The following is a 25217-nucleotide window of genomic DNA, read 5'->3' on the forward strand; positions in this document are numbered from 1 at the left end:
AGATTAAAAATCGATACAAAAGTAATAGGTGGGATGCAGACGTCGAGGAATTCTGGCTTGTGGAAGAGCACAACTCGATTAGTGAGGTCAGAATTGCTCCATTTCCTCAGCACAGCCCCCCTGCTCCCTCTGGCCAAGGTCTCTCCTACAGATTCTCAGAACCATTTTATGGAGAAATGAACCAGGAGCACCAGGAATATTTTGGGAGCAAGTCCCACCCTAAGGAGAGCAGCAGCCCAAGCTGTGGGTGTTAACCTCAGCCCCAGCAGCACTGGGAGCTCCTGGTGCTGTGTCTCACTTCTGCTATTCCCTGAACAGAGCAGAGGCTGGAGCCAGGAATGATTTGGGGATGCTCTGCTGCCACTCTGGGATAAGGTACAGTTGCTATGGCCAAAAAGCATCAACTGAAAGGTTTAACCTTTGCACAGAAAGAAAAAACTCTTCCACTACCTGAAGCAGGCTCTTACTATGGCTGTGTGCAGCGTTCTTGGCTGAGACCAGGACTGACCGGTTTTACCATTAGTACAATCAACATTTTTACACAAAATGGAATGAAAGAACACCAAAACTGAGAGCTGTTGTAAAGAATGAAGAATGGACCAAAATGCCATGGGGAACAAACACAAATCAGTGTTGTATGTCTTTTTTTAAAATTTCATATTGTTTCATGTGAAGAAATAAATCAGGAAATAAATATTAGGATCATTAAAACAGTAATAGAATAAAAATATTTGAGCAGAGCTGGAGAGAAGATTATTTGTCTGGCACTTTAAAAATCATCAAACTGCTTTAGTTATTTCTGCATGGCTAATTACTTTAAATTGTATTAGAAAACCCCAGTGCCTCTGACAGCCACATTGACATGGCACAACACCCTGCAGACCAACCCCTTGACTCACTGAGCAATGTCTGCAACACAGACAGGTTCATATTTCGTGTTTTTCAGGGTTGGTCTTAACTTTACAGAGCAGAGTTTAACAGCAAAAGATTAATCATGAAGTGATAAACAGGATGCAGACTATTTACTAAAGGTATGAAATCCATCATTTCCCTCTGGAATATTGTTTTGGCACCAGGGAGAAGTGCCTCGGGACAGAGAGTCTCGTCAAAATGTACTTGCCCAGACAGTACAGCTTGTGTTCCAAAATACATAACTTATGTGAGTTTAAGCAGTTTACAAGAGCAAAAGTGAAAAGGGGAAACATACTGTTCTCCCGGACAAGGCAGAATTCCAAAGTGCTCTGGCTCTCCAAGGTACAGTCTAAATCTACTGGGACATTAGGTTCACTCTGCTTCTCCAGCCGATACTGAGGACCTGAAACATAAAGTAACTTGTAAAATCATCTGTTTTCTAACAAAGTGATGGCTTAGCACGTTCAACTAACACGAGGTTACTTGCAGCCCAGGAGCACAGCAGGTGGGTGTCGATGTCTCAAAGCCCCTTGCCAAAGGGAAGGGCCCTGTCAGAAGCTGGAGGATGGTGTGGAAGGAAACAAAACATTCCCATTGTCTTCAGCTGTCCCCGGTGTGACCTGACAAACCCCTGTCCAACACTCCCACGTTGTTCCTACACCAGATGAGCCTGTACCAAACCCCCTGCCCATGCTACGGGGCAGGAGTATGGCCTGGTGTGGGAAATGCCTGCTCAGACCTTGGTGTACACCCAGGGGGGATTTTCTGGGCATCTTTCCAGAGTGGAGAAGCCCCCTGTGTTTGCTCCTTGCTGCCTATTCCTCTCACCTGCACAGAGCACTGGGAAATACCTGGGAAGGAAATCAGCCCTTCCTTATGAACTGCATTTTGTGGTGAAACCCACACGTGCAGCCGGGCAGGGCTCAGCTGCTCTCACGCGCCAGCAGTGACCGGCGCTGCTTCCCCGGCTGGGCTGGGACCATGTGCCACGGGGGCCTGGCATCAGCCACAGCTCCAGGCTGCATGGAGCAGGCAGGTCACCGAGAGGTGGATTTTAGCTTTCTCCAGAGTTCTGTGCACTATTACCACTGAGCTGCATCACGCAGAGGGACAGATACTGCTGCTTTGAATGAATTATTTTCACATTTTAACAGTAGATCTTGAAGGTTCAGGTGCCAACTTCTTTCCTCCCCAACCAAATCCCTGAAGTAAGGACAATACCACTTAAAAAGGTGTTTTACAACTACAGAAAATGTATCAAAAATTGTTTTTACAAAACCAGGCCATTAAAACAAAAATCTTTTCGTTGAATGGATCTTTAAACTACATGCCTTAACAGGAACAAAACCAGGACACACTGACCCAATTCCAGGTGAAGCCCCACGAGCCAGCTGTAGCCCTGCTGTCCTGACAGTGGTCAGGAGAGGCCCTGGCTCGGTGGGGGGATCCCAAGTGCACCAAGCTCCAGGTGGGATCCCGACGAAGAAAAGCCCCTTCCAAGGGCAGGAGCTGGTGGGGGCCAGTGCCCTCCTGTCCTTGCTCCACCCTGCAGCAACACACTGACTCCACTCCTGCTCACACTTGAGAGCTGAAGTGCACACCAAGTTCTCAGCTGTGTATTTTCCATATAATCCAGTAAAATAACCTAAACAGACACCCAAAAAATCTTAAGTGATTCAAACCTTTAACCAGGTCTCAAAGTAACAAAAAACCTGGAACTGAAATAACGAAATCTATTCCCTCTTCACCAGTACTTAAAAGATTTCTGACTGTTTGCTGACTTTGAATTAAGAGCATATATGATGAAATATTTAAAATATATTAAAAAATTAAGTCTTTCAGCCTCCGATGGCACGCCTAAGGAATGGAATTTGTTAGCCAATTAATTTTAAATTTACTACAGCAGAATTTCAATTACAGCTTCTCATTCCATCTCCCCAAAGCCACGTGAAGCACTCCCTGCTTGGCCCAGGCGCGTTCCCTCCCTGAGTGGAGCATTACAGACACCTCGTATTCCCAATGCCACTCAGAGCAGATACAGTGCCAGGCTTTTTGCAGGACACAGGAGGAGCCCCAGCAGCTCCCACCCTGCCCAGTGATGGCACGTGGAGCTGCCAAAGCATCTGCAGCGCAAACCGCGCTCGAAAAGCGGCAGAGACGTCTCAGTGCAGCACAAAGAAAGGCAAACAGATCCAGCACCATCACTGCTCCTCTCCCGGCTACTGGAAATGTGATTAACAATTTAAATTTAAAATAAATTAAATAAACAGAGGCCTGCTTGTTAGGCAGAAGCAAAATATACTGAATTGAAACAAATCTCAAAGCAGTAAATAAATTTGGATTTAAAATCTGGTGTAGGTTTAAGAACAGGCCAGTGACAGCAAAACCCAATGGCTTTGTTCATCCCAAGCACCTCCCAGAGATTCCCAATCTGCATCCAGGGGAACTGCTGGCTCCCATCTGAACATGTGTGGTGTTGGTACCTGGTCCCAAACCCCTGCTCAATGGGGGCAAACCCTGACATGATGAAAGGTTAAATGCAGGCAGGGTTCACCGTCCCTCTGTGTGGATCCGATTCCACCAGCTGGATCCACCCCAAAAACAGCATCAGCCATATCAGAAACAGCCCCCATGCAGCTGAACCCTGTGGAGAGCCATCAGGGATCACACCCCTCAACACACCCTCCAGTGGCAAAGGATCGTTTTTATCTGGAGCAGCTTGAGAATTCCATGATCAGGTAAATTGTTTTACCCAGTTTGTGTCAAGCCTGTATTAACTCTGCTAATAAAGCAGGGAAATAAAGCTCCAGAGCAGGAACCAGGTCAAGCTGCCCTACGGATAACTCCTTAAAAACAGAAAATACAGAGAAATTAATAAAAAAGTGTAAATGGATTTTTAGAGAGTATCTACTCTTCAATTATGCTTTAAATATCTGTCCACATTTACACGACCTCTGCTTCCCAACAGATGAAGAACGTTAGGCTGAGTTTGTGGAGGAGTTTTACTACCAGGCTTCTCTCACAAGTTCAAATGATGTCACTGTAGTAGGAATATTGGATAATTTAATGGTCTCCTAATGGAATCCTGCGCTGTGAATTTCAACAAAATTTCAAGTGGCAATACCAAAGATGGATTTTATAGATTTCTGTAATCTCATGCAAATGTTCAGTGTAAAAGAAACCTTCAAAATCCCGGCATGGACTGTCCTGGCCAGTGCCCCAAGCCAAGCTCTCCTGCTGATGGCAGCTCCCAGGGCCCCACACCCCTCCTGTGGGTGATCCTCCATCACACACATCCCTTCCATCTAAATCCCTGCTGAACCACTCTCCCCATGGATTCTGCCCACAAATACCCACTTGGCTATTTCAAGACACCCCTTTAGAGACAGGAATGTTCATCAGGAATTAAATACAAGGCAGCAGACCCCAAGACCCACAGCTTCCCCATGAGCACACAAAGGTGCCTGGGAAGAATCCCACCCTGTAATCAAATTAAGCGTCCCCCTTGCAGAGGGAACGGCCACCCGCATACCAACAAACCAATTCTGTTGCCATTTAAGCTGCAAAGCTTTCAGAAAGGGCTTTTGAAAGCATGACCCATCAGTTCTAATTTTTAAAACTTATCCTTTCAGTCAAGACTAGAAAAAGGCCCATTCCAACTTTTATCTCCACTACAAAGTGCTGTTATCTTGGGCTGTTGTCAGGAGCTCTCTCTCTCTTTCTGCTGACAAGCAGAGACTAGAGAGATAAGATTGGGAACGAATCTCACTTCTCTGAGTAAATAAATAATCAATACTCATCTAAATGTAAATGAGAAAGTATCCCCCTCTGATAACAGGGCTCTTATCAAACAGCCAATTTTCTGCAGACATTTGGCCTCAACCAAATCACCATCATTCAGCCCCAGCCTAATGGCTAAAAATCGTAACTAAATTGAACCGATCACCAGAGATCAACTAAGTTCAGCCATGGCTACTATGGGTTCAAATGTTTGGAATGCAATTTTTCCCCCATTAACTTTCAATAGCAATGAAGAATGCCACGGTCAGGGGTGAATCTGCACAATAAACAATACTAACACTGCAACAGGGAACCAGGCTTTAAACAAAACCCCCACCAAACCCCTCTCCATCTCCAAACTAGTTACTAGGGTGAAATAAGGATTATAGAAAGAATATTTAATGTTTGTGGACTTGTCAAGCCTAAACTAAAAAGACCAGTATCAACAAAAAACCCCAAATGGTTGAAAACTGAGCCTATATTTTACAGAGTTAGTCTCTGCAACAAAACACATCCCTACCCCTGTGTATCCCTCTCTTCACCTTCAAGAGCTCCCATAATTCTCACCAACACCCCAGTTTCACCTGTGCTTTCTGTCAGCTGTTTCTGCTCCCTTTACAGTCCATGCTTTTGTCCAAAACACTTTTGAATTTCCCATTTCCATGACATTTACCTCCTGAATTTATTACGCTGTGTGAGGAAAATAATTCCTTTTGTTCCAATGAGCCATTGCCACCCCAGTGTTTGGGGCGAGCAGCTCCTGTCTCTGAACTACCAGGATAAACCCTTCCCAACTCCCTGTCCCCACCACCTGCACTTCACAGACACCTCTCGTACCCAGTTGTGCCTTTTCCACACTAGAAAAGCCCTACCCTCCTCAGCATCTGCTCCTCTTTTCATGTGCCTGATCCATTTCCACACTCATCCCTTTCTGCATCTCTTCATTTCTCTTTTTTGAGACAAAATATAGCAATTAAGATGTGGGTATGTAGGGATTTATGGACCCAATTCCTGTTGTTCCATTTGTCTTTCTGCCTGCTCCTACAAGGAGCTGAAGTGTTCAGAGGACTACCCGTGATGACGCCGGATACTTTTCCTGACTGATGGAAGGTAATTAGAGCCCATCATTGTACACATATAGTTACAGTTGCTTTTCACCATGTATATTATTTTGTACTCATTGACAGTGAATTCCCTCTCTCATTTTATTGTCCTGTCACTCAGCACTGTGGATACCTCTGCAGTGCTTCACAGACAGCTTTTATTTGCACTATTCTTACCTCTTTTGTATCAACAGCACATTTTGTCACATCAGCATTCACATCCTTTCCATGCCCCACATTAACGAACAATGCAGGTTCCACCAGTTCCACTGGAGCTCCACCAGTAACCTAGTTACTAATCACTGAGGGCCATTATTCCTATTCTTTGTTTCCTGTCTTTTAATCAATTATTAATCCATGTGAGGATCCTCCTTCTCATCCTGTGACAGCTTAATTGCTTTATGAGCCTTTGTCAAATCTTTTTTGGAAATCTAAGCATGCCATGGAAAACCCACCATCCCATTCAGATGGTCTCTGGCTCCCTCACAGCCTGCTCACAGTGCTGGAGCCTGCTCTGCCACAGCCATGCCTGTGTTTGCCCCTGTGAGTTGCATTTGCTCACATGTCATCCATTAATTTTGCTCCTTGCTAGGGGTTCCCGTTCCAGTCTCACCGTTTGCTGGTGAGAAAGCCCAGGCAAACCGGTCTGTCCTTGAACTCCTTCCACAAACCCCTGCCACCACCCACAGCCGAGAGCAGCGGGTGCCAGCAACACATCAAACATCGGGTCATGGTGCAGCATCTCCACTCCTGACCTTCAGCACACCTCAGGCTCTGCTGCTGCTCGCAGGGCTTTGCAAGAACCACGGAATCACAGAACGGTTCGGGGCAGAAAGGAACCTTAAAGCTCGTCCCTGCCCCTGCCATGGCAGGGACACCTTCCACTGTCCCAGGTTGCTCCTGTTCAACCTTGGACACTTCCAGGGGTGGGGCAGCCACAGCTGCTCTAGGCAAAGGAAATAACAAAGGAAAAGAAAAATTAACACAGAAAATAAGAAAGAAAAAATCAGAAATGTGGACAGTTAGGCAGCCACAGCCAAACAGCCACGGTGAGAGATGCTATGCAGGAGGGAACAAGCAAAAGGGAACTGAGCTGTGCCTGAGCACTATCCACAGGCAGAAGACAGGAGAGCAGTCAAAAACCTCCTGTTGATAAACACTTAACACTGATGTCTGTGGGACTTTCCATTTCAAGTCCCTCCTTTCACAAGGATTTGTGATTTATTGCCTTGCTGTTCCATCCCTGGGCTTTGAAAACACGATTCTGCTTGAGTTTAAACTATATTTATATTTATTTTTTTGTTATCGCTTTTTTATTATTGCTATAGAAAATATTTGCTGGAAATATGTTGCAGCTATTACAAGGTCATAAAAAAGAGGCGATTTATGTATTTCTATCATTTCAAATAGTCTGTCAGAAAGTATCAGTCGTGCTAAGTGTAAGACTGCTGGATTCCAGTGTTCCCTCTGCCAGCACATGGGCAGCAGATGGAGGAATTAAAATAGCTCAGTGTGGAGGCTCCTTGGGTGCTGGCTGGGAGGAGGGAAACCGAGGCAGCTCCTCGTCCCCCTGGGGAGGCTTGGGGGAACCCTGGCTTCCCATGGATGCTGGACACGGCCCCTGGGCCAGGGGATGAGCACTGGACCATAAAGGAAAAGGGCTGAGGGAGGAGTGGGATGAATCCACTGCGGAGAGCAGAGAAAGCGGGAACAGGGAGAGGGCTCCGGCCTCCTTCTGAGGGAGTTTTCTTAGAACTTGACAGAAGGGGCAGGATTCCATTGTGTGCTTGGCAATGACAATAAAACAACAGAAAATATGTAAACAGTGCGAGAGGAACTGGCTGCAGAGCAGAATGTTTACATCTCCAATCCTGCTGCTGCGAGGACATCTTAAATCTGTTTATCTGCTAAAAATCCCCAAAGCCCCTCAACACCTCTGAAGTGGAATAAAGATTTTATCATTACAAATGCAAATACTGGTTAATAAATAAAGATATTTAAATAGTGAAAACAAACTTTTAACATTATGCACAAGCATGAAAGGTTTTTTTTAGCCCAATCTGTTTTTCCTTAACTTGCACTGTTGTGACATTACCGAATTTTACACACAGTTATCTGCCGCTCTCCACAGAAATACAGATGGTTTTTGTAGAAATAAACAGTCATTTATATGAAACAATTGTAAAATAGTTTATGGAAACCAGTGGTGTAATGCATTCAAATAAATGCCAGGCCCGGTTGATGGAGAGCCAAGGTGTTAAATCACACTGCTCAGGAATTCAGCTGTGGGAAACAGATAGTAAATCCAGAGTGACAGAATTTCCAGTGATGGCAAAGGTTTCTGACATCTAGTCCAGTACACAAAAACTACAGCAGTTCAAACCTATTTTACTTAACATTACCTTGACAGCCAGTGAAATTAAAGAATTTAGTCAAAAGCCCCTTAAAAAGAAACAAACACTTCATTTCTGGATTGCTTTTCTGGGGAACAGCAAATGTGCAGCACAGCCAGCAGCAACCCGGGCTGTGCACAGCATCAACAGAAGGGTTTTACTTAATTGATACCTTTTTGCATTAGCAATATGTAGCTCTAAATAAAGCTGAGACAAAATCATCCTGCTTGATCTATAATGTAAAGCACCCACAGCAGAAATCCAATATACAGATTTTATTTTAAACTCCCAGCTCCGGGAGGCGGCGCGGGGGCAGCAGCTGCCCCGGCAGGGCCGCTCTGTGGCTGCCCAGAATCGTCCCCAAGGGAGTTCTGGGGCCCGGCCCAGAGGGGCATCCCTGACAGACCAGCACGAGGGCTCTCCCACCGCTGCATTATCAAGTGACCAAGGTGCTCTTCCCTGGATAGGAAGACACCAGTGACTGTTCTGCAGATTTGGGCAGCACAACCATAGTGCACTCGAGGGTTCATGGAAACAGAGCAGGGAGGAACTGGTCCCATAAAGGTACCGGGTACCAGCACAGTCTCTGTTCATCAGAGTGGGTGAAACAAACACAAAAATCTCAGTCACCCAAACACTGAGCTGCACATTTAAAATGTCACATAAATTATAGCATTATTACCAATCCAGAAGAACCAGTAGCCACATGAATTCGATACCAACAGCTCCAAAACAGACTGTTCAATATTTCACTTTCATTTCGGAGGCCAGGCATAAAAAATTCTTCTCACCCATCCAGGCTGATATCCAGCCCCCCACCAGCCCAAGGCACAGGGCTAACTAGCCACTGCTGTTCTGACCAACTATTCACAACCTTCACTCCCAACGAGCTGTTCCATGGACACCAACATCCCCATCCCCCGACACACCAGGGTCTGCTCAGCGTCACCAGGCTGGGGAGAAAGGGTGTGTGGAATAAATCATCCCTGTGCAGAGCAGAGCTGCAGTTTGGAGGCAGAAGGAAATCATTCCCAGCAGTTCCATCACCCCTCTGTGCACCGAGGGGCTTGCCCTGCTCACCCGTCCTGCTGTGGGGAATACCCTACAAAAACGAGCAGCGAGCAGCTTTTCCCCTTCCTGGATCAGCTCCTGGTTGGGAGTGGTGAGTGGAGCCAAGGCCAGCTCTGGGAATGCTGGCACAGGGTGCAGAGGGTCCTGACCCACAGGAGCCAGGCAGCTCCTGACCTAGCGAGGCACCAGCACAGCAGGGACAGCGGGGGGACAGCGTGGGGACAGCGTGGGGACAGCGGGGGGACAGCAGGGGGACAGTGTGGGGACAGTGTGGGGACAGCAGGGGGACAGTGTGGGGACAGCGGGGCTGTGTCCCACCTGCGCCTCGAGAGGGACCTGACCGGGGCTCTGCAGACACCAGTGCTCTCTGTAATGCAAATCCTGCTGATAGAAACAGCTCAATGCAAGGAAACCCAGGACTGCTGAAATATTTCCAGGTAAAGCCATTCATAACCCGGGCACCAGGCTCTGCAGGGATGCTGCAATGATCCAAAACAAAGCTCTCGGAGCCAGAGAAACTCACAACTACCATTAAGCAGAAAAGCACGAGTGTGAACACAAGGAAATACAAATTAATTGGCTTTTCACTGTCACAGATGCTGGGGCTTCCATCCCAGAAAGAGTCAGAGCAAACATATGCATCGCCTACTCGAACATATTTACTTTTAAATTTAAACTCCTCAGTTACCATCATTCCATGACAGTATCAAACTTTAATGACAGTTTATTCTAATTGTAGTTCATCTGTTAAAAGTGCTTTAATCACAGGACTGTGACTTTCCATAGTTTCTTTTATCTTTTTAATTCTCCTTTTTTTTAAATGTATGAATAAATACATACATGTGCAATCAAAATACACACACACCTCCCTTTACAGATATTTTTTTGTCCTACTCTCCCACCAACAAGGTAGGATGAGGAAGGAAAGCCCCAGCAAGGCCCTCAGCTCCTCTAGCAGCTGTTTTAGAACATTTAAGACATGAAATTTGACATTAAATGTGGTGCTGACACTGACAGGCCAGAAACTGAATTTTAAAACACAACTCAGATCTCTCCTCCTCAGCTGCTCCTCAAACAAAGATGAGCCCCAAGCAGAACTCTTCGTCTGAGAGTCTCCAGGTTCTGAGGGGTAACTTAAACTTTGTGCGAACAAATCTGAAACATGGGAATGATCAACCAGCACAAAACCTGGGTCTGTAACACACTGTGCTCCCAGGTACCTGGGGACAGAATAGACTCTTTTCCCCGGCCTTGGCAGCTGTAATTCCTCTGATTCTGGTGTAGAGACTAAAATATGATATGGAGACTTTTATCTTTAAGCCCTACCCCTATTTCTTGAATCTTTCTCTTTTCTTATTATTCAGCTTCCTGTGGCAGTGAAATAATGCACTTAAACAGACCAGAAAGATTATTTTAGACTATTTTTGGTCACTTTACACATTTTAAAGAATGCAAAAAGCACTGGTTGACAGCTGTTAGGGACTTGAATGTTATTGCAAAGCAGCTGTTTTCATTTATCGAAAAAGTATTAATCTTTCTCCAAACTCACAGAACACTGAGCTAATAACTCTCCCTCTAACCTACGGAAAATACAGGTCACGTCTGTGCAATGTTGGCAGAAGGTTTTGTTTATAACAATTAAACTTGTAGAGCATTTTGTTCTTAAAAGGACTGAGCCTTTCTGGTCGGGGGATGTTTGCAGTCGGAGGCAGCTATTAAATAATAATCAGTAGCATGTTCACCCTGCAAAGAATTTCTACTTAAAATCAGACAAGATTAATCAGAGGAGACTTCTCTGTTCACTAGAAATTTCAGATGAAGAGAGGCTGACACGGACCAGGAACAGGCAGGATTATTCCAACATTTCAGCATTTTATGTTGTTTAGTTTTGCCTCCCATCTCCTTCTAAGAACAATCGGTTTTTATATACTGACATTGATGCTTAATTTGTTTGAAAACAAAGCCTCTGCACACATCCTCTCTGCACTGTTATTTACTTTACATTAGTATTTATAGTCCATTCAGTCGAGCTCTGGAGGAGAAGGCAACTGGCGTCCCAGGGAATGTGTTTGTTGAAGAGCAGCAGGAATGAGACAGCTCACAGGCAGGGAGATAACTTCCAAGTGTACATATAGTTCCTGCACATATTTAATTTGAGAATCACCATGGCATCAAGATACATGAAGTATCAAGGATGAAGTCATCGTCTTTCTTATGTTCTTAAAATCGTAATCCATGCAAACATATTTTATAGGGAATATTGAGTGCAGGCTTTGGTGCAGATATAAAAAGCCTGATAAGATCTCCTTGCCTGCTGCACACTGTGGGCTGCTGTCGGCCCCAGCCTCAGCTGAGCCATGGGATTGGAGCATAGGCTGTGCCTTCCAGCTCGGAAGAACTGTGCCTGCCTTGGTCCAACTGAGCCCTCCTGAAAAGGCAGGATTTAAAATGCACATCTACCACAACCCAAATTTCTTACATGTTCACGGGGTAACACATGCGTATTGGTGAATGTAAGACCAGCAGAAACACACACACCAGACTGACTGAGCAGGAAAATAATTTCACAGCAAAGCAAATCAGGTTCTAGGGGTACTGGTGTCTTACAGTTCTGCAACATGATCTGTATGACCTACAAAACTTCCTCTGCCAGGCCCGAGGGTGGGATTTTCAAGCATGCCTAACAGCTACCTGCTCCAGAAGTTAATGTTAAGACTGTTACTGATCTCTGGGGAGCAGAATTATCCCAAGTACTAAAACACCCAAATCTCACCTTCTAAAACAGCTTTTCAGGACTCGGTTATTAGAGCTGTTCAAAATCCAGACAGCACCGTATCTGACATTTTTACTGATAAATTCAAAGAGAACAGGAGGTTCTTATGCTCCCAATCTCCAGCGTGTGAGTTCTTTTCTGCAGATCTGCCACACTGCAGAGAGATTTTATATTTACACCATTGGCTGCTGAAGTGCTCGAAGAAACACTCTCAAGGAGATGTAGGCATAGCAGGATTATACAAAACAATCCTTAAACTACCTGTGGACCCTGGGATTCTCCAAGGGCCATTATCCCAGTGCCTGAGCAGTGCCAGGCCTGCACTGTGCCCAGCCAGGTTCCTGTGGCACCGATGGAGCTTCCAGCTCTCCTCCCTGTGGCTGGGGCATCCCCCCATCCTCGGCCTCTTTCTCTCCCTTTTGGGCTATTTTCAGAAAGCCCTCTTGCATGAGCAGTGCCCCTGAGCCCCCCTCAAGGTGGTCCATCCTGGATTAGACCAGTCTCTCCTGGAAGCTCATCCCACAACTGCAGTGTTTTATTTCCAGCCCTCCCATGAAATACGCCTGTGCAATACACGGTGCTGAGCATGCAATAGGTTAAACAAATTGATGATAAAGTATTCGACTTCGTTAGTTTTCATTACCATAAGAAAACATCAATTACATTTTCTATTTTATGAGTGTACACAGGGGAATCCATTACAGTAAGAGAGAGGTTATATGACTCTTTCTGCTGCTTCTTTCCTCAGCAAAAAGAACAGTTTGTTTTCAAAGCCAGTGACACCAGCCCAGAGGAAGGGAAGGCACACCGGCGTATCTGCATAGACAGCTCCTATCCTGATTTATCCAGCCTGGCTCCAACTAATTAAACATCTGCCTCAACGATTTCCTCTGCAGATTTATCTTCTCCAGTATACAGCACTGACTGGTTGTTACAGGCTTTTTCCTAACTTGCAGTCATTCCCACTTACTTCTCCCAGTTGGTTATATGGGCACGTGGCACGAGATGATCCAGCATCCCCATTAACCCCCTGTGGGTGCCTGTGGTGGGACAGGTCACCAGGTCCCACCATCCTGCTGCAGGACAACCACGTCCTCTAGGAAAGGACTCGAGGCCGTGGCTCGCTCAGCTACAATACATCCAGTTATTTCACCACCTGCATTTCCCCTTGACTGACTCAAATATTATTCTAAAATGGTCAGAGTTCATATGTCAAAAGCCTTGAGACACTAAGAAAGAAGAATTGCAAGGAAGGTGAAATAGTTTGAACAGTTTGCAATAATTTTATCTAAATAGAGCTAGGCACAGTCAGAATATTGCTTCTGTTTTTTCAGGCCTCTTTCTATGAAGCAAAGGTTGTAGCCCACTTCTGTCTCCTACTGACCAGTATCTTGCTGTAACAATCTTTACTGGCTGAATAAAGTATTTAGAGAAAACTAGTCTGGTGTTTCAGCCCTGGTCATGCTGAACAAACCCTTCCCAACTGTCCCACAGGAATTCCTCAAATTTTCCTCGCCCAAAGTAGCCAACCTAGGTTTGCATTTTCCTATCAATTTAGGACCAGTTCGAAAAATGTCCTATAAATCAGTGGTGAAAACAGGCCAGAAAGCAACTGCTTCTACCAGTATTTGAGAACAGCATAAGCTGTAATGTGAAAAATTCATTTGTCCTGAAAAGGCTGATCTGGAGGCCCATTGAAGACAGGCAGAAAAGCTCACGGGCATTTCAGTTTTATTAAAATATTCCAAAAACTTTAAATAAACACGTTCAGTCTATTTTTGGTAACGACTTTTTAAAAACCAGACCATTTAGAAACATTGCTGAATGAGGAGAAATGCTTCTCCTAAATTATGTCTTATATTTTATTCAGAACTTTGACATCCTAATCCACTGGTTAATAATGACCTGAACCACCCTGGCCCAGGCCCGTGCTGTGCTAATGGTCTGATCTGCAACTCCACTTATCCCTGCATCTCCCAGTGACAGTGAGAGGCACATCCTCTCCAGTGATGAAGGATCTGGTGGTAGGTGAGGAATGATGGCAAAATCTTTTCCTATTCCTGCTCCACTCTCCCTGTGCCCACTGTGGTGGCACCCTGAGTTCCCCCTGCCCTCAGCAGCATTCCCAGCCCGTGGCAGATGGGGACTGGCACGGCCTGTCCGGATCCAGAGGGTCCCCTCTGTGCACACAGCTACAATTGCTGCTGCTTTAAAGATGACAGCAAGAGCTTCCTAAGCCCTCCCACCCCCTAGAGCCTGATAAACCACATTTTGGGAGAGGGATGTAACTGGGAAAAAGGAAAGGTTTAGATACGCTAAATTAATGTTAATAAAAAATTCTGATTTACCAATTCAATACACAAATATCTGATCTGAGAAATTGCTTCAGCCACGTGCCAGCATTACAGGACAATCCCAAGAATGCACTGTGGGTTCTTATCAGCAGTTAAAAAATAAGGATTTCATTTATGGAACACAGTAATTTGGGAATTCTAGCAGGAAGCTTCCCCAGAGCGAGCACTCTGCTTGCAGTGACCCCAGTGCATGGAGCTTACAGCTGCAGGAATTCTGGCCATGCCTGGACACAAGCGCAACCAAAACCTGCAAACACTAAGTATTCCAAGAAATCCAATTACATGTTCCCATGTAAACATGCCTGTAAGTAACCAAAAGGTTTGTAGTCGTGATTTCCACTATGATTATATGCACAGCAGGGGTGCTGGTGATCTCTCAGAGAGGTGCGATATCACACGGATAATTAATAAAAAGTAAATTGAAATGATTTCTTATATAGTTATCCCCCACACCAAATGACATATACATGCCTATATACCCTGTTCCTGAAAAGGGTTCTGAGCAGGAGGGCCAAGTGAACATTTTAGCTCAAGGGACAAATGCCATATCCATCCCTTCTCTAAACTACTGAGGAAAAGTAACAAAGTCAAAGCAGAATCAAATTTCAAATGGACAAAGAATAAAACATCTGTTACACAAAGGGGGGAAGCAATTTAAAGACTGAGCTAAGTGAACCTTTTAGCAGCCTCCCTTCAGGGAAGGGAAATCTGACCCCAGGAAATAAATAAAAGTCACCCAAAAAGTGAACAAAAGAGGTGTTTGAAAAAACCCCAACACCATTCATCGCTGCTAACGACTTGTTCATTATGAGTGATGATGGATAAAGACTTCTCACGCTGAGATGAAATCAAGATTTATATGCATTGTTTCCTCTCCCAACTTGTGGGAAGATCATCATCATTTAATTCTATCTCTGCGGCCAGTGATGGGCATCCAGAGAGCTGGTTATCACACGGCGCAGTCAGCTGGCAAGGGCCGGGACGTGCCGTTGGCACATCTGGACGGAGGCGCCGCAGCCGAGGGTGAGCGATGGCTCCTGGCCACCCTCCAAATTGCTGCAGACTGGCGGGGCTCCTCTCCACCCCTCCAGCACTGCTCCTCTCCACCCCCCCCCTTTTTTTTTTTTACGAGAATCAGATTTTCATTGCTCCATTCAATTGCTCTTCTCTGCCATTTTTTACAGCTCTTATCGTTCCCTTGGAATATGGCCTTGAGACAGCTCATCCGTGTCCTTCACTGTGTTATCTCTTCTAACTTTTATTAAAACTTCAGCTCTCATCTGAAGATAGCTAATTAAATCCATGACAGATTATACACGCATTTAAAAACTGCACTGAACTACTTTTTCTAAAGAGAACAGGGTTTATTTTCTTTTCCCATAGTTAAAACTGAGAGTGTGTAAGGAGGTTTCATTCATTTACAAAGACAAGATCCTTATCTTTCCCACTATATAGATGGGTTTATATTAAAGTTCCTTTGTTGCGTGACAAGACTCAGTGCAATTTCTCTCAGTAATTATTTCTTGTTGCTGGAAAGATCTCTCAGCCTTATACTTTTGAAATATATACACTAACATATATGTGAATGCACATCTACCCCCCAGAAAAACATTGTTTAAAATAGAAATACAAGTACTGTACATTTTCCTTTTTTAAGTGTTCATATGTCTTAACTACAACAGCACTACTTTGATAATAATGCAGAAAGTAAATTTTTCTTTTTCACTACAAGTAACAATGAATCCTTGAAATTATTTAAAATCACGCTAAGCATAATTTTCTTACATAAATTAAAAGTATACATACAAACTCTATCATGGGCTGGACTTGCTGTACTTCTACCCATCATCCCAAATTACCATGAACTGGTCTTGAATGCAAATGGCTTTGTTATCATAAATAAATATTTGCAGGAATGGATATACTGCTCTGCAGCAAACATTATGCAGCTCCTGCACTGTCAGCTTTGTGCCAGCGTGGAGAACACAGACCTGTGCACAGAACTGCTGTGAGTGGGGCTGGGGCACAACCCCCCCAAAATCTGAGCAACATTCACAACAGGTAAAAAGAGATGTAATATATACTCATGGAGAAAACACCCTGCCCTCTAGAAAATACAATAAATAACCCACCTGAGCCTCTCTGTGATCCCTTCCTTCTCTTTAAGGCCTTTTGTAAGATATCCTTCATGGTGACCTTCATACTGTCCACCTGAATAAGTGAGAATCCATGAGCAGCATTTCTGCAAGACAGATGCACATGCAGTTTTACAAAACAATCATCACCGGCAGCTCCCCGCAGTCCTCGTTAGCTTCAAGCAAAGCACTCGTTAGGCACGCGGTTAACGAAGTTGGGCTGTAAAGGGAAGTTAAAAGGAGAAACCAAGCAAACTGCCTTAGCAAGGCAGAGACAAAACCAGCCAAAATGGATTGAGATTCAAGGCAAGGGATGTATGGATTTTCCTAATATACTGTTATTTTTGATCACTTGATGTTCAGCATTAGAAAAGTGAGCCAGTGTACCTGGGGGGCTCCTCATCTCCTCAGCTCGTGTCTGTGGGGTGTTTTACAGCACACAACAGGCAAGCAGCTTGCAGCGGCATTTTCATCCGTGTCCCACATATAACAAACCATTAGGGAGAAGAGGCAGAACACCCCTCAGTGGCAGCAGCTTTTGCAGCACCATCGAGGTATTATTTCAATGCATTATTTCAAACCTAACAGGGTTTCTTTGGACATGGTTTTGTGAACACAATGGCACAAAATGTCCCAGAAAGATCCAAGGCAGTGGGTCCTTGTCCTGGCCATCACCCATGGGAGAGGCCACACAGGGGGAAGGACTGCAAAGAGCAAAGGGACAGCTGTGGGGGTACTGCTGCCAAACACTGAGAGGGGCACCCCTGGGGAAGCAGAGAAGATGGCAATATAATAGAAGAGACACTGAATGAGCATATCAGTAAATTCTGCCCCTTAGCCCTCGCAGTCAGTCTCGGCTCGTGTCAGTAGATGTCACTGCAGACAGTTCCAGGGAAATCCGAGAGCTGAAGGCTCCCACCGGAGAGATTGCTCTGCATGGAAAAAACTGGTTTGCAAAGCTATTTGGGCAGGAGGAGGAGCTTTGTATCTGGCAACCAGGAATTTTAATCAGGGAGTACAGCTCTATATGAACATCACAGCTGGAATATTTTTAAAAGCAACTGGCAGGCGAAAGCAATCCAAGCAACACAAGTACATCCTGAAAAACAAACCCATATTACATGTCACTTTGAAACACAAATGCTGGGACTAGAGGTTGGAGCTCAGGTCACATCAGACGAGGCATCCCCAGCCCACGCCGTGACACAGCCAGGATGGAGGAACGATACCTTTGAGCCCTCACCACTCACTGCCGTGCTCAGGGCACCGACTGCAGCGTGACACGGGGGCCAGGAACCCCCTGCCTGGGCACATGCTGGTCACAGCCTGGTGTCCTGCAGGCCACTCATGCTCTTGGGGCCAGCAGCCAAGCCTGGGCTCAGCAGATGTCCCCCCCAGCGGGGTAAGATGCCGTTTCCCTCTCCTCGGTTGTGCGTTGGTCTCATCTGAATTTCATTTTCAATTCCCTTTGTTCTTGGCAAAATGAAACTGCCTAAAAGCCCCAAATTTATGTTCTCCAGACCATTTATTATTTATAACTCTATCTTACTCATCTTCAAACCAAAGACTCCCAACCTTTTCATGCATCTACTTTTCCCTCTGTTTCTGCCGCATGTTCAGTGCAGCAGGAGCAGAGCTGAGGGAGGGAGTGCCACCACGTCTGCAGGTGACACTGCTGTCCTGGGAACAGTCCCAGGGCTCAGAGGCTCTGGCTAATGCCTGTAGTGAGTAGAGATCTTCCCAAGCACTTCACTGAGGAGCAAATTTCCCCTGAAGCTCCTGCGGAGCCCCACGACCTGCATGAGTACCACACAACACCTGCTCTTCGCCCAGCAGTGCCCTGGCCAGTCTCTCTCTTCCCAAAAGCCTCGCAGCTTCAGTCCCAACTGATCTGCTGAGCAAGATTCAGTGGATTCTTTAAAGTGAAAAACCTATTCTACAATTATAGTTACAAAAAGGAAACTACCTTTGTGCTTTTATTTAAGCAACACAAGGTTTGTCATTGAAGTGCTACATGAAAAGCCCTCTATGCTGGACCAGGCCATCACAACACGTGGTGCCTCCAGGTAATTCATACAATGCTCTGCAATACCTACAGGAAGTTTCCAGAAAACTCCAACCAAAATAATAAAATAAATAAAGGGAAATAAATTAAAATACTCCAGGGAAAAAAGAAATTGCAAAGGCAACAGAAGTTTTCCAAAACCTGCTATGGCCAAAACAACTGGTGTCATAATTCTCCCCTTAGTACAAAATGCTTTTCAACATTTTTAAACCCAAACAAAGCAGGGCCTGCAGCCCTCTTCCCACTGGGCATGGAGTGGCCATCAGCAGATGGCCCCAGCTCGGCCTCCTCACACCCCCATGGATCAGGAACGTCCCAAAAATGGAAGATTCTCTTTCAGTTCCTGACACTTCAGCTGCTAAAGAGCACAGGCTGCTGTGATCCCGCTCGTGTTCCGGGCCATCCCGGCTCGGCCGATTCTTTCCATTGAGTAGCTGGCCTGAGAACTGTCAGACTGATTTCCCTGACACTCCATTACTAACCCCTGCCTGAGCCACGACCATTCTTTGCCTCAGAAGCTGGCTCTCATCCCAGAACAATCTTTAAAAGTTTATTTTACTGATCAAAGCAAAATAAGAAACCCTCTGTGGTTTACTATATTTAGTGTGCGAACCGTGAGTGAGTCCTTGGCAGGAGCAGTGAAACGCAGAGTGCACCCCGCTTTTGTAAACTCTTGGCTATTTGCTCTGGAGCAGAGCCAGAGGGGCCGAAACCCCATCCTGGTCCAGCCTCTCCCTTCCCCTGCCCTGACTCGCTCAGCACTGGTTTCCCCTCACAGGGCACCACAGAACCTCAGTACAACATCTCAGCACTCGGCAACGCCACACATCCGAGCCACGGGTGGATTTAAGCCCAGACCAAAGAGCTCCTGCCGTCATCCTGGGGCCACGCCAGCGAGTCAGAGCCCAGAGTCTGTGCCCAGAGGAGAAGCCCCGTAGAATCACAGACTAGCTGGGGTTGGAAGGGACCTCTGGAGATCATCCCATCCAATCCCCCGCCCAGGCAGGGTCACCCGGAGCAGGGGACACAGGAACGTGTCCAGGTGGGTCTGGGATGTCTCCAGAGAAGGGAACTCCACACCCTCCCTGGGCAGCTGTTCCAGTGTTCTGCCACTCTCCATGGAAAGAAGGTCTTCCTCATGCTGAGGTGGAACTTCTTGTGGTTTAGTTTAAGGCCATTGCTCCTCATCCTGTCACTGGACGTGCTGCCAGGGTGTCCTGGCACCGCGCTCGGCACTGGATCATCTGGAACACCACCAATGCACCACACCCCCGCCTTGTGAGACCACAGCACAGGAGGCTGTGCTGGAGAAACACACACCCACCTCACCTCACCACTCCCCAGCTTGCTCTGCACTGGCCATGGCCATGGACTGTCCTCACTCAGCCCAATCCCAGCACATCCTTAATTGCAATTACAAACAATGTGTTTTACCTCACTCTGCTAAGGTGTGATACCTTTAAGTCAACACACTGAAAATAGGGACAGACAAGCAGATGCTGGTCAATCAATTAAAACTGCTGCTGGCAAATTGGAAGCCAAAGAAATTCCTTAGCTTGTATTTTCTGTCATTTTGCAAAAACATACCTGGGTGACAAGGTTAAATCAAGCAAAGGAAATCCCTGGCACTTATCATCCACAGGCATTACTGATAAATTGTGCAGTGGAGGAATAAAGGATTACCTTCTGTATTTTTTCATTACACTTTTCTTTTGTTACAGAATACATAAATCCATTGTGGCACAATGTAATATGTATCATCGTGCTACACCTGTGGACGTTTCATAACGGCTGCCATGTCTGTGCAGTCAGGAATGATAAGTGAACCACCCGTGAATGTTAATGATAGTGATCATTCTGCGGTAACTTGGCTTTCCATCTTCTTTTACAGCCTCGGCGCCGGAGCCAGGGTGGTAAGGTTCAGGAGAGGGAAAAGGAAACAACAGCAGAGGCAGAAGCTCCGGCAGGCTCACCTCATGGTGCTGAGGTGCCATGGGAACAGGCAGGGTACCCCCTTTTGCCACAAAATGAAACAACCTACACTGGAAGGACAAAAGGTTTCTGTTCTGAATGAGAAGAGAACTCTTTGAAAAGCTCCTTTCCAATCTGAAGCAATTTGAAATATTTTTAATTTTTGTTTTTAACACAGAAGTGGAATTTACTTTCCAGAAGTGGAATTTATAGCACTTAAAGCTCACTGCATAACCAGCTGGCATGGCTGGAAGTGCCTGGGAGTGACTAATAGCAATTTCCACTTGATCAGCACAAAGTCAGAGTTAAGACTCAGAATCCCAGCTGATGCAATGGACTTTCCTTAAGCCGGGTAATTTTTAAGATAAAGTGCACAGTGATAGGAACTGGACTAACTAATGTCAGCCACAATTTTTATTCTGAGCCTAAATGACTTGCTTTTGTGCATCTCAGGTTGGCCTTGCACAGCTCTGTGCACTATTGAGTTTAACTGGCTGCATTTTGACACCACTGTAACAGCCCTTAGACCTCTCTCAGGTCTTCTGACGCCCTTCTTGGGGTCTACCCCTCCCTCTCCACTCTCCTGGGAGACACATTCTTAATTTTGCACCCACATTAACCGTCTTAAATTTTATGTGAATATTCTAAAATGTACTTTGCAGATTACCCACCCCCATGTACAAACCAGGAACAGGCCTTTTGGGGAGTGCTGCTGAGTCCAAGAAAAAGCACATTTTGGGGCTTTGAATTGAATTTGCAAATGCACGATGCAAGTCTGGTATTTTAAAAGGGTTTCAAACCTTAAACTATCGGGTATGGCAGAGGTGCTGCTTTGAAAATTTGTATATAATAGTCAAAGCAATTTAAGTACAATATCGAAACAGAAAAAAAAGTGCTACAGAGCAGAGGAACTGGATGCCAAATTTCCTCTGTGTGCCAACTGGCAGCTGAGCTACAGCTCCTTGAAACACCATTAGATCAAGTACGTCAAGTTCCAATAATAAAATTTCCAAGGGAAAAGGCCCTAATGATGGTACAGATTTATTTTAAGCCTTTCAGGTATGACCTCACCACCTCAAGAAGTCTGTATTTCCATGGATGTGGTGCTTTGTTTGCCTCCTCCTGACACCCTCGACAGGAGAGCGGGGCTGTGTGCAAGCGCCGCGTCTGACGTTGGACAAAGCTCTGCTTTCCACAACAGCCACCTTCCAAAACATAACTCGCTAGACTAATGGGCAGTGAGCAGCCAGAATGACTGCCCTCCGTCTTCTCCTTGTGTAACTTTGCCAGAGTCCTTGGAACTTGCCAAATTCGGTCATGCCTGCTTAGCTTGCTCGACTGATTGTGCCAGAAAAGAAAATAAGACACAGATGTATTTGAGCTCTTTGAGATGCCAGTAAGAGCGACAGCTAATGGCTTCATTTCAACCCTCCCCTACCAGCTGGGCACAGGTGGGGGGATAATGAGGTCCCTCTCCCTAATCAAACTCAATTATTTACTACTCTGTACAGCCACAAAGACATTCACATCCAGCTCGGAATATAAACTGCACTGTGGGCTACTTCCAGCCACCACCTCTGGGTATTTATAACTAACTCAAGTGGCTCAGAGTTTGCCTTGGCAGGAGTTGAAGTGGGTAAAGTTCTGCAAACTGTTCCTGCTCAAACATGTCCTGCTGAAACGGGGTCCCTGGCCGGGTTCCACCGATGTCAGCTCAGCAACTGCACAACATCTGAACGAACATCCAGCACGCAGGACGGGGAGATCGGAGATGAAACACGGCTCCAGCATGGAGCTGCTCACAAGCATCAACATTTTTCAACAGTGATTCAATATTAATAAACATTACAAGTCACAAGGCTGACATGGCAGCAGCTGAAATACTTCAGCACAAGGAGGAAAAAAAGAGATGCAAAATATAAAACCACAATTACACGCACTGGCTGGGTGACAGGGCAGGAAGAAGACACAGAATTTACAACAAATCCCTACAAAAATGAGACACCATGCACATTTAAACTCACAGAGGTAACAACCTTTTGATCAAGTGATTATCAAGTAATTCTTTATTCTAGGGGACACATTAAAAATTCTAATTTAAACCTAACTGTTTACACAGTAATCACAAGCCATTTAAAATTAAAATGGGGACACTGGAACCACCAAACTGACCCTTTCAGAAGGGCACTGCTTATGATGCAGTTGTCCTATTTCTCCTCAGCAGCACCTTCCAAGCTAGAAGGAAGCTCCTCACATTAGCACAAATGATGGTAACCCAAAAGATTTTGCATTTTTCTGCAGGACCTGCAGCTGGACCCTAGTCCTGCTCCAAGCTCCAGGCAGAGCACTGCTGGCCAGGCCGGGACCCCGCCGAGGCCTCTGGGCTCCCACGGGAAGGGCAGTTCCACCTCCTCCAAGCCAGCGTCCAAACCCTGACCCACACCTGGTCACTGCAGTGAAAACTGACCCCTACTCATGCACCCAGCACAGCACTGGGGGGCAGGGAGGGGGAAGCTGGGAAAGGGGACTTTTTCCAGATGAGAAATCAGCAACAATTTAGAACTGGCTATTGACAGTGACCTCCCCTTCCTCACCACTGCCTCAGCGCAGCCCAGCCTTGAATAACTTAGTTGTGAATACTGGGGCCAGAATATTTTATTTCCCAGTGCCCTAATGCAGTGGAACAAAGTGAATGTGGCCTTTGGGAATACACGTGGAATTTCCGACAATGGCTCTCTGTAGGATGCTTTGGAATGTCGCTAAGAAACACAGTATACAACAAAGAATATAAAAACGAATTAAATAAGTCAGATTTTTAAAAAAAACTCTGATTATTCAGAACTAGAAGCAGCTGTAGTGTTAAGAAATGTAAGTAATGTCCAATAACCAGGAAAACCCTATTAGCATTTTCATTTCAAGAGCTCCAAACATGAAATATTTTTCCTAAGTAAGAAGTGGCTTATGCTCCTGGCATTTTATTCTAGTAATTAAGGCCTTCTGATGGTTTAAGAGATTTTTCATTCACAAGTAAAGAAAAATAAAAGTGATCAAGCACAGTATATATCCCTACTTCACTGATAAGGACAGAGAAAATTTTTCTTGAGCTACACATCAGACAGCTCAAGTCTCAGGGGTGGATGGGATCTCCCTCATCAAAATTCTTCTGGACTTTGGAGGGCACTGTCCAGTCCTATTCCAGCTGGAGTGTTTGGTTACTGCTCATTTCTCAACCCCGGCATTGTTATTAAGCCACACTGCAACTATTTGTCTGTAAAATCACTTGCTTCACTGCAGAACATCACCAACACGTGTGGCCCCTGAATTTGATAGACTCAGGTGAAGGGCAGCAGAGAAGAAGGCAGGAGGTGGCCCGGGCCCAGAGCTGTCCCCAGGCCAGGCCTGTACTCACATGCGCACGAAGAGCGACTGCTTGGCCGCCAGCCCCGGGGATGAGTACTTTTCCACCAGTGCCAGGGTGCTGAAGCCAAACTTGTGGATGGGCTCATTGGAGTCCAAGGGTGGAAAATCCGTGTCGACCTCGCCGTCGTCCTCGGCGATGTGCAGGCAATAGGCGTTGACGTTATCGCTGGAACACACAGAGAGCACCTTCAGTCAGGACAGCCACGGGCACCGGGCACCGAACCCTGCAGGCAGAGGCACCTGCACAGGAGGGACGCTCTGAAAAGCCACTGATGACACCTACATAAAGATGTCCCCAAAGGTCCCAATGTATCTTGCTGCCATAACCCTGTGGTGACAGGAAAACCCCAAACCTCAGAGCAAAGCGGTCAGTCTTCATCCTTAACTGCACTACAAGCAAAACCTGACGGTGATTAAAATACTCAAAATCTATAAAAGTTTCATGATTCCATAAAGATGGAAGTAACATTTCTCCATTTGTGAAAATTGATTTATTTATATGATGACTACACTTCAGAGCTAAAGGCAAACAAGCGGTGTCTGTGATTTTTCACAGATCAAACAACTGTGAAAGTTTACTGCCCGTAGGCTGGAAGAGCAGAGAGTGCTCTCGGGCAGGTAAGCAGGGTAATGAACTACGGAAAAAGTAAAAAATCTGTCCAACATGTTAGCAATGATTAGCAGAAAACTTACCTTTTCTAAATATCTAAGTTCAGTCACTAAAAGCAATTACAAATTAATAAACACCAACAAGCAGAACTAACACAGAAAGTTGAAACAGATACAATGCGAAAGAAATAAAGAACTGAGCCTCTTTCCTTCCATAGATGAAAGCCCAGAGGGAAACAACTATTTATAGCTACCAAACACATATTAATCATAATTTCCTAACATTGAAATCTATTTCAGCTGTTACTTCAGTTTAAATTATTGACCTGAAAGTAAGTATTCTTTCTGACTGTAGACCTGCAAGCACTCAGGCCTTTCCCCAGCCATGCAGTAAAGCTGGAGGTGCACGTGGCGGCGTGTTTCTAAACTCTGCAGTTTAAATTTGGAGTTTTAATTGCATGATTGATGCTTAAATTAATTAATTGTAAAGTGTATGCTAATTGTTTAATTGGTCGCTTGATCTATATAGATCATTTTTTGAATTAAATGAGTTGATTTACAAAGTTTATTGATTGGATGTGACAATGAATTATTTCACTGACTACCTGATTTGCAATTTTCTCAATTAATT

General features: G+C 45.4%; 1 protein-coding gene across 2 annotated transcripts in view; it reads right to left on the reverse strand.

Moving 5' to 3' along the window:
• The window catches only part of MAPKAP1 (MAPK associated protein 1), an 82310-nt gene that overhangs the window by 19800 nt on the left and 37293 nt on the right, over positions 1-25217 (reverse strand). The window contains exons 6-8 of one of the 2 annotated variants that reach the window (XM_042052375.1): positions 23967-24143; positions 16519-16628; positions 1208-1315 (exon numbers count right to left, since the gene is read on the reverse strand). In XM_042052375.1, the coding sequence (XP_041908309.1) occupies positions 1208-1315; positions 16519-16628; positions 23967-24143 (395 nt within the window). The remainder of the gene's footprint in view (positions 1-1207; positions 1316-16518; positions 16629-23966; positions 24144-25217) is intronic. The other variant, XM_042052376.1, reaches the window with a different exon arrangement.

This window comes from Corvus kubaryi, unplaced genomic scaffold (genome assembly GCF_017639235.1).
Source record: "Corvus kubaryi isolate FWS band 111438036 unplaced genomic scaffold, C.kubaryi_AGA036_p1.0 78, whole genome shotgun sequence".
NCBI classification, from domain to species: domain Eukaryota; kingdom Metazoa; phylum Chordata; class Aves; order Passeriformes; family Corvidae; genus Corvus; species Corvus kubaryi.